The sequence below is a fragment of the Dendrobates tinctorius genome, unplaced genomic scaffold, assembly GCF_039654945.1.
Source record: "Dendrobates tinctorius isolate UK_male_01 unplaced genomic scaffold, ASM3965494v1 ptg000156l, whole genome shotgun sequence".
Taxonomy (NCBI): Eukaryota; Metazoa; Chordata; class Amphibia; order Anura; family Dendrobatidae; genus Dendrobates; species Dendrobates tinctorius.
Window position 1 is genome coordinate 4,459,839 of NW_027361823.1, and position 10,764 is coordinate 4,470,602.

General features: G+C 44.3%; 1 protein-coding gene across 3 annotated transcripts in view; it reads left to right on the top strand.

Annotated features, from left to right (window-relative positions):
* The window catches only part of PKD2L1 (polycystin 2 like 1, transient receptor potential cation channel), a 201,832-nt gene extending 191,892 nt beyond the window's left edge, over positions 1 to 9,940 (top strand). For all 3 annotated transcript variants that reach the window (XM_073548142.1, XM_073548143.1, XM_073548141.1), the window contains exon 15: positions 6,971 to 9,940. In XM_073548142.1, coding sequence (XP_073404243.1) covers positions 6,971 to 7,123 — 153 coding nt within the window. In that variant the 3' untranslated portion in view covers positions 7,124 to 9,940. The remainder of the gene's footprint in view (positions 1 to 6,970) is intronic.
* Positions 9,941 to 10,764: the final 824 nt, after the last annotated feature.

Consider the following 10,764-nt stretch of genomic DNA (forward strand, 5'->3'; position numbering starts at 1 on the left):
TTCAGCTGATGCAAAAGGCGAAATAGGTCAAGTCCCAGGAAGAGGTGGACCAAAGCAAGCCATTTTTCTGTCACCCTATGTGTCATCAGGGGAAGGTGGGACAAAATCCTTGGAAACCCATGCATGGTTCATTTTAATGAAGGTTAGATCATCCACATTTTGGGTTGACAGACGGGTCCTTTTTTCTGTCACGATTGATCCAGCTGCACTGAAGACTCTTTCCGATAGCACACTTGCAGCTGGGCAAGCGAGCTCCTGTAAGGCATATTGTGCCAATTCAGGCCAGGTGTCCAGTATAGCAGCCCAATAGTCAAAGGGGAATGACCTGTGTGGGAGAACATCGATATGGGAGGAAAAGTAGTTTGTAACCATAGTTGACAACTGCTGTCTCCTGTCACTTTCCATCGATGCTGTATTACCAGTTGTGTGAGCGGTACTTGAAAAATCAGTCCACAACATTGTCATGAAACCCCTGTCTCCAATGCCACTTCTGCTGTGTGCACCATGAACACCTCTGCCAAGCTGCCCCCGGCCCGTACGGCTCGTGTGAGAACCATCACTGCTGCTGTGTGCTGGGAATGCCTCAAGCAACCGATTTACCAGAGTTGCTTGTTTATTAGCCAATATTAGGTCAAGGTTCTCCTGTGGCATGATGTTTTGTAATTTGCCTTTATAGCGTGGATCCAGGATGCTGGCCAACCAGTAGTCGTCATCGTTCATCATTTTGGCAATGCGGGGGTCCCTTTTTTGGATCCGCAAGGCATAATCTGACATGTGGGCCAATGTTCCCGGTGTCAATGATGCACTGCGAGTGCTGGTTGGAGGAGCACTTTCTGGCAAATCCACATCCCTCCAGTCACGCACAAACCCTGTACCAGACCTTGCCACGCCAACATTTTCACTTGCCCCACGAGATGCATCCTCCTCCCCTAAGTAATCATCCCCATCATCATCCTCCTCCTCCTCTTCTTCCTCCAACTCGTCCAGGAGAGGTCCCTGAGCAGACAATGGCTGAATGTCATCAAGGATTCCCTCCACCTCTTCCTCCTCGTCAACATTGGCTGCAGACGCCTGCTCCTTAAGGTGCGTCAAAGTTTGCATGAGCAGACGCATAAATGGGATGCTCATGCTTAGGATGGCGTCGTCTGCGCTTACCAGCCGTGTGCATTCCTCAAAACACTGAAGGACTTTACAGAGGTCTTTCAGCTTCGACCACTGCACACCTGTCAACTCCATGTCTGCTCTCAAAGTGCCTGGCCGTGTATCCTCCCACAAATGCATTATGGCCTGCCTCTGCTCGCACAGCCGCTCCACCATGTGCAGGGTGGAGTTCCACCTTGTTGCAATGTCGATAATGAGGCGGTGGTTGGGAAGGTGGAGCAATCGCTGCAGCTTCTGCATACAAACGGAGTGTACAGGCGACCGGCGGATGTGCGCGCACAGTCTTCGCACCTTATGGAGCAGGGCTGTTAACTCCGGATTATTTTTGAGGAAGCACTGCACCACCAGGTTCAAGGTGTGAGCCAAGCAAGGTATGTGGCTGAGTTTTGAAAGGGCTATGGCTGCCACAAAATTACAGCCGTTATCACTAACTACCTTGCCTGCCTCAAGATGTACACTGCCCAGCCATGACTCAGTTTGTCGCTTCAAGTACTCGGCCAGCACCTCGGCGGTGTGTCTGTCGCCCAAACACATCATCTGCAACACAGCCTGCTGACGCTTTCCACTAGCTGCTCGACATGGGGACACCTCGTGTGCAACAGTGGCAGCTGCAGATGGAGTGCTCGTACGACTGCGCTCTGTGGACGAGCTTTCGCTTCTGGAGGAGGAGGAGGAGGAGGGTGGAACGCCTACAGCCAACTGTTTCCTATACCGTGGGCTGGGCAGCACTGTCCCACCACCGCTGTCCCCTGTGGACCCTGCATCCACCACATTAACCCAGTGCGCAGTGATGGACACGTAACGGCCCTGGCCATGCCGACTGGACCATGCATCAGTTGTGAGGTGCACCTTTCCACTCGCTGACTGCTTGAGTGCATGGACAATGCGGTCTTTCACATGATGGTGGAGGGCTGGGATGGCTTTGCGAGAGAAGAAGTGGCGACTGGGTAGGTCATAGCGTGGTACTGCATAGGCCATGAGTTCGCGGAAAGCTGCGCTTTCCACCAACCGATAGGGCATCATCTCAAACGAGATTAGTTTGGCAATGTGGGCGTTCAAACCCAGTGTACGCGGATGAGAGACTGAGTACTTTCTTGACCTACTCATAGTGTCTGGGAGGGTGAGCTGGACTTGAGAGCTGCATATGGTAGAAGTAGCGGTGGACAGGGCGGACTGAGAGAGGGTTGATGATGGTGATGGAGTTGGTGTTCTTTCTGATGGCCTAGATTCAGTATTTCGTTGATATAACAGTGGGATTCCCTGACTGCTGTGGCCTTGCAACGACACCTCAACATTTGCTCCTGTGCTAACCGGTGGGCTTACAGTGGGGGAAACAATGTAGCATTGCTGACTACCTTCTTTGTGATCAGTTGCACATGTGGCACTTGAGGTTTGGTGTTGTGTCCACGCTTGCAAGTGCATGCTGGTTAAATGTCTAAGCATGCAACTGGTATTCAAATTTTTCAGATTTTTCCCTCGGCTAAAGGTCTTTGCGCACTTCTTACAGATAACCTTGGCCTGATCATGAGGATTTTGTTCAAAAAAGTGCCACACTGCACTCTTCCTACTTTGGCAGACATTTTGCGGCCTAGCACGCTGTGATGTTTTGACCCTCTGGACAAGCTGTCCAGCAACTCTTTTGATTTTTGGAACCTGTCTTTGGAGTGCTCCGGGCCTGCCAGATAACAGCTGTTGCGATGTTGATGTCTGCTGTGGATGCTCCTCATCTGAGCTATTGGAAGCAGCACCCTCTTCCCCCACTGGATGCCAATCTGGGTCAACAACTGGGTCATCCATCACCTCCTCTTCAATGTCATGTGCACCTTCCTCTGTGTCACCGTGTATGGTGGTATAGTGTGCGGGAAGGGGCACCTGAGTCTCATCAGGGTCAGAATCTGGCTCTGTACACTGCGAGGACAATGTTTTGCTCTGAGTGAATGTACCAGCAGAATCATCTATCAGCGGCTGTGCATCAGCGCACTCCATGTCAGATTCATCTTGGCCTGGGTAATTCACCATTTCACTTGATAATCCAGGCATGGTATGTGAAAACTGCTCCATGGAGTAATCAGTAGTATGGCCTGCGTCATCCTTCAATCTTGGTTGTGGTGAAGGACACAAGGAAAGGTGTGGTTCATGAACATGAGCCTCCAATGACGACTCAGTGCTTTTACTTTTTACAACTTCAGAAGAAGAGGCGATAGAGCTGGAGGCTGAGTCAGCAATGTAAGACAAAACTTTTTCCTGATGCTCTGGCGTTAAAAGCGGTTTGCCAACTCCTAGAAAACTAAGTCTTCGAAGCCTTATGGAGCCAGACGATGACGCAGGCTCAACACCTCCTGCATTCGGTCCTATTTTGCTTTTGCCACTACCATCAGATCCACCACCAACACCATCATTACCAGCTGCCAACCCCCGCCCAATTCCACGGCCTCTTCCACCAGCCTTCCTCATTTTTGGTAGAAATGTAGACAAAATCCAACAAACTATATAGTAATGTAAAACAAGGTACAAGGTGTCTATAGGACTGGGGAGATTTAGATTTTCTGCACACACTAGTGGACACTGGACACTTTTGGATTGTGTGAGGCCCACTGAATATCAGAGCGCTATGCCACAGGCTCGATGGCACACGTGTGAAAAAAGTGACTACAGGATAAGGGAGATTTTGAATTTCTGGGAGATTTTGAATTTCTGCAGACACTTGTGGACACTGGACACTTGGATTGTGTGAGGCCCACTGAATATCACAGCGCTATGTCACAGGCTCGATGGCACAGGTGTGAAAAAAGTGACTACAGGATAAGGGAGATTTTGAATTTCTGCAGACACTTGTGGACACTGGACACTTGGATTGTGTGAGGCCCACTGAATATCACAGCGCTATGTCACAGGCTCGATGCAGCAGGTGTGAAAAAAGTGACTACAGGATAAGGGAGATTTTGAATTTCTGCAGACACTTGTGGACACTGGACACTTGGATTGTGTGAGGCCCACTGAATATCACAGCGCTATGTCACAGGCTCGATGCAGCAGGTGTGAAAAAAGTGACTACAGGATAAGGGAGATTTTGAATTTCTGCAGACACTTGTGGACACTGGACACTTGGATTGTGTGAGGCCCACTAAATATCACAGCGCTATGTCACAGGCTCGATGCAGCAGGTGTGAAAAAAGTGACTACAGGATAAGGGAGATTTTGAATTTCTGGGAGATTTTGAATTTCTGCAGACACTGTGGACACTGGACACTTGGATTGTGTGAGGCCCACTGAATATCACAGCGCTATGTCACAGGCTTGATGCAGCAGGTGTGAAATAAGTGACTACAGGATAAGGGAGATTTTGAATTTCTGCAGACACTTGTGGACACTGGACACTTGGATTGTATGAGGCCCACTGAATATCACAGTGCTATGTCACAGGCTCGATGGCACAGGTGTGAAAAAAGTGACTACAGGATAAGGGAGATTTTGAATTTCTGTGAGATTTTGAATTTCTGCAGACACTTGTGGACACTGGACACTTGGATTGTGTGAGGCCCACTGAATATCACAGTGCTATGTCACAGGCTCGATGGCACAGGTGTGAAAAAAGTGACTACAGGATAAGGGAGATTTTGAATTTCTGCAGACACTTGTGGACACTGGACACTTTTGGATTGTGTGAGGCCCAATGAATATCAGAGCGCTATGTCACAGGCTCGATGCAGCAGGTGTGAAAAAAGTGACTACAGGATAAGGGAGATTTTGAATTTCTGCAGACACTGGACACTTTTGGATTGTGTGAGGCCCAATGAATATCAGAGCGCTATGTCACAGGCTCGATGCAGCAGGTGTGAAAAAAGTGACTACAGGATAAGGGAGATTTTGAATTTCTGCAGACACTGGACACTTGGATTGTGTGAGGCCCAATGAATATCACAGCGCTATGTCACAGGCTCGATGCAGCAGGTGTGAAAAAAGTGACTACAGGATAAGGGAGATTTTGAATTTCTGCAGACACTTGTGGACACTGGACACTTTTGGATTGTGTGAGGCCCACTGAATATCAGAGCGCTATGTCACAGGCTCGATGGCACAGGTGTGAAAAAAGTGAATTGTAGAATTGGGCAGAATAGGAATCTCCCTAGAGTGTAGGTCTGTAAGAACGGAACAAGTCCTCCACAGTGACACACAGATAGCTTCACTGTGGCTGTGATAACAGCCGTTACACGGTACTGTGTGAGGAGCGTACACCGCTGTATGGTGTGAATAAATGCACGCTCAGTACCTTAGCAGGACAAAAAAAAATTGGGATTGCTTATTTTGCAGAGCAGTGGGGAAACAGCAATGCAGCTGTCAGGAAGCCTTAGAAGGCAGCCTAACAACCAACACCGCTGATCCACCACAATATAGCCTCCCCTTGCACTGCACACACAGTGACTGGTGTGTTGCACAGGCAAAATTGCTAGCAGCAGAAGCAGTTTTTTTGTCTTCTTCCCTGCCTAACGCTCTCCCTACAGAATCAGCAACCTCTCCCTATGCTAAGATCGGCAGAAGTAAGATGGCGGTCGGCGTGCACGCCCTTTTATAACCCCTGTGACGCCCACCAAAGCAAGCCAATCACTTGCATGCCCTTCTGAAAGATGGTGGCGACCCCTGCCTATGTTATCACGTTGCCAACAGTGTCCGTGGATCCTGATTGGCTGAAAAAGAGCGCTAAACAAACTTTTGAAACGCGACTTTGGCGCGTAAGTCGCCGACCTCATGGCCGACCTCATCCTAGGGTCGGGTTTTGTTTCATGAAACCCGACTTTGCCAAAAGTCGGCGACTTTTGAAATTGTTCGACCTGTTTCGCTCAACTCTAGTCACCATACTTTGCCAGGTTTGTACAGTAGGGTCATGCTGTGCTTGTGGAGGGTACTGTGTAGGAATTCATTGTGTGATTATCATACTTTGTTTGGGGGAACTTTTGTTAACATCATACTTTATGGGGGAAATGAAAGGCAGAACTAGGGCTTCAGTAGATGTATGTTCACTATGTTAAAAATACAGCATCTTACTGTTCCAGAAAAGTGGATGGGATTTAAAGAAACCTCATGCCCACTGTGCTTTTTCTACTCAGTTTAAACTGATCTGCGGTGCAGGTTTCAAATCCACGCCATGTCAATTTCTGTTGCAGGTACACTGAGTTTTTTTATTTGGCTCTTCCCCATAGACTGCAAGTAAAAACACACATTTTAGTACGTTTTCATGGTGGAAACACATTAAAAACACATAATCCCCACATGACTGTATCAATAGTTTTGTCAAAGTCAAATACCAGGAAGCATAAAAAAGCAGCTTTATTTAAAACATGACGTATCAACAGACAAATCGCAGTGTCAAAAATACGATAAAAACTCATTAAAAAAAACACAATGAAAAAAAACGCAAGTAACCAAATTTACATAAAAGGTGCAGAAATGGTGCAGAAAACCTGCAACATCAAAAACTCTCCAAAATCTCACTGTTTGTAATTAAAGTTGTTGTGCCATGAACAAAAGTATATTTTAATCAACAGATATTGGAATATTCGCCTACCCATCCCCTTATGGATGTATGCATAAGATACAAATGAATCTCGATATGAGTATAGAAATAACATCTTACTGAATTTATTACTAGGCGTCTGCACGAACGTATAGACATTGCCTTACACAAATCCTAAACTGAATAATTAGTGGGGAAACTGCAGTTTTACCTCTATTTATTTCTATCAGCCTTTTTTTACCCTAAAATATACAGTAGAACAATTTAATTTATTTATTTTTTTTTTTTTTTTTAAAGGAGAAACAGTTAAGCTGGGAAGAAGTTCATCCAAGCAAGGAAGGCTGGGAATCGGAGTATAAACCCAGGAACATCACAGAACCATCACACAGGAACAGTAATGCTATCCATCCACATATGAATGGCTCACAGAATTCTTTGAATTTCACTTAGTGTTTCCTAAGATGTGCCTTTCACCTGTTACCTCTCCATTTGAGAAAAAAGAAAATAATTCTCCTAATCTAATGTACAGTATTTCTCTGTTCAGAGTTGTGGATAGAAGTAAATGTATCTGGAGCTTTTAACTAGGAAAATAAAACATTCGCTTCCATCTTCTAATGAAATACATAATTATTCTTCCTTCTGCAGAATAAGGCCAAATACACACCAGTTTTTTATCATATGCAAAAAAATAAAAAAACACCAACCGCCTGCTTGTTATACAGTATGTCACAAGCTTTTCCAAAAGTCCCCTGGCAACCAGTCACTGAAAAGGAGACAGCACATGGATGTGACTTGGATGGCATCCATATACTGTTTTTTTTTTTTTTTTGCAGACTTATTCACTTCAATGGATGAAAGTGGTCCACAAAATAGAACATGTCTGTTTTTTGTAGTGGACAGATGGTCTGCAATAGTATGCTATTGGTTAAAAAAAAAAAAAAAAAAAAAACATGGCACACGTATATGAAACTCAGACATATGACTTGGATTTTACTGGGGAGTTTTTATTTTTATTTGATTCACAACCATCCTCATTATCATGAAAATTAGCTGAAGACAAAAAGTAGGTACTGGTAGTTGGGTTTAGTAATAATTGGCCGTACATGCAAGATATTTCCTAACTTATTAGTACAAATGTGGTAGTATGCGGTGCCATTTTTTATTATTAAAAGGATGGATGCCTCAATTAAAGTCTCCAGACTCTTTCTTAGCCCACGTTCAGTATTTATAAGCCAAAACCCGGAGTGGGCGATAAATGCAGAAGTGGTGACGTGTTACTATTATACTTTTCCTATGATTGTCCCACTCCTGGTTTTGGCTTACAAATTCTGATGTAAAATACTGGCCAAATACTGAACATGTGAACGGAGACTTAGTCCAAGGTGACCGCCTGGCGCAGCTGATCGTCATCATGTACTGGACCTGGCAGAGCATTATGGCTTCTCTTAAAACGACAAGCCAAGGTACAGCTGTAAACAGTCATTAAGGAGTTGTCCATCTATTTTTTTTTTTTTTTTTATAACTGGAAGAACAGGGCAATGTAAAGAAAAGAAAAAAGATGTGCCCACTAATCCCCCCTGCTTCTCTGTGGGTCTGATCAGGTTCCCTGTTGGTCTCATTGCTTCTTCTTCCAGTGGGGGCATCAGTGCAGCCAATCACTGGTACCAACAATAATACATTGGTTCCACGGAAAAGGAATTGAAGAGTCCGGCACGGAGGATCTGGCCAATAGCTTATTTTCTGTACACTACACTAGACCTTGTTTCTAAATATACAAAAGTAGGGGTAGGCGACCCCTTTGAGGTGTGTGTCCTACTGAAACCAAATCTGGCCAACATATTATCGTTGCCCCAAAATTTATTATATGGGATATATATGCAACATTAGTGTGCATAATAACGGTAGATTTGGGAGCGATAGCTGTCAGCTCAAGTAACCTAAGAAACTTCCAGCTATCCTGCCTGTGGGCTAATTATGCCTGGCTCCCATTATCAATACTGTAGATGATTTCTCGTGACCATATAAAAGTATACCAATCAAAGAGGAGCGGATCGCATTGGGCAACCCCGGTCTACCTCAGTATTCTCTGGCCGTGGACAAGAGTGGTCAATTTCTTGAAAATTTTGATTTGCCAGCCTGGCTAATCATAAACTAATCATAAGCAGAGCCTGGGATTTCAGAGGGTAAGGAAATTCCTGCTGCCCCTAGTCAAGGATGAGAGAAAACTGACCTGGGCTATGGTTGCACAAAGCGATCTGCTCATCTCTAATAGTGCTGTATATATATAAACTTACTCAACTTTTTATGTTGGCTAATTTTATGGGAGAGATTTATCAAAACATGAAACTTAGTTATTTCTTAAAGGAAATCTGTTACTAGGTTTTTGCTACCACATCTTAGTGAAGCATGATGTAGGGCCAGAGACCCCGATTCCAGCGATGTATCACTTACTGGGCTGCTTAGTGTAGTTTTGACAGAATCACTATTTCATCTGCTGCAGATCTAGCAGTTCTCTAATACTGAGCTCTGTATAACCCCGCCCACACCACTGATTGGCAGCTTTCTGTCCATGTAGTGTACACAGAGCTGCCAATCAGTGGTGGGGGCGGGGTTATGTAGAGCTTATGAATATGGTTGACTACATGGCAGCAGATTTACTAGTCCTCTGATAAAATCACTGTTTTATCAGCAGGAAATTAACAAAACTACACGAGGCAGCCCAGTAAGAGATACATGACTGGAATCAGGGTCTCTGCCTCTACATTATTCTGCTTTCAGACTAAGCGGCAGAAACTTGGTGACAGATGCCCTTTAACAAATATTACTACTTTTTTCATTTACTGAAAGTTGGCCACATCACTCCAGTACTGTTGTCCATCTCATACTTAGCTGTTGCTGTCTCTTGCAGTAGATGTATGTCCTCTGTCTAGGTTCAGACGCTAATATTACTGCTGTGGTGTAGTTACACAATTGCTATATGTAAAAATAAACAACATATAAAAGGATAACAATATAGCTTCAATCCTGGAATAAACCATTTAGGACAAAACTAGATGTTCCTGGGTTCTGAAATACTGATCTGATTACTCTGCACATGGTACTGTTTGTGCGCCTACTGTATTAATCACTACTGTATACATTTTAGACAAAATTTCAAAAAATATGTAGACTAAAATGTACGTATAAGCATGATTGCAAGAGGAAATGTAATTAAAATTATAAAATCAAGACCTGTTATAACAAACAACTGATGTGGAATTATAATAAAAGCCTTACTAGACAACTTTGTCAGAGTATTAATATAGAATTCTTATTTAAAAAATCATGCACATACTAAATCGATATGTTTGCATACAGCATGCCATTATTTAAATTCAAGTTAATTAAAGGAAACAATGCATAGTATAAAATATTTGGTTTGGAAATAATGAAACAAGATTGATGAATACATTTGAACAGCTGTTAAGTGGTGGACTGGGCGGTTTAATGTGCCCCTTTAAACAACATGACCTTTGTTGGACAGATTTGTTTCCCTACTCAGTTGTGAAAGGAATGCAGAAAGACACCAACAGCTCAAGTGGATTTTACTCACTTGGATGCAATGAGCTTCATGGTTACAGCTTCTTTGAGCAACAGAATCATAGAATCATAGAATCGTAGAGTTGGAAGGGACCTCCTGGGCCATCTGGTCCAACCCCCTGCTCAAAGCAGGATTCGCTAAATCATCCCAGTCAGATGTCTGTCCAGCCTCTGTTTGAAGACTTCCATTGAAGGAGAACTCACAACTTCTCGTGGCAGCCTGTTCCACTCATTGATCACTCTAACTGTCAAAAAGTTTTTTCTAATATCTAATCTGTGTCTCCTCCCATTCAGTTTCATCCCATTGCTTCTAGTCTTTCCTTGTGCAAATGAGAATAAAGTTGATCCTTCTACAATGTGACAGCCCTTTAGATATTTGTAGACAGCTATTAAGTCTCCTCTCAGTCTTCTCTTTTGCAAACTAAACATTCCCAAATCCTGCAACCTTTCCTCATAAGACAGGGTTTGCAGACCGGTCACCATTCTGGTCGCTCTTTTCTGAACTTGCTCCA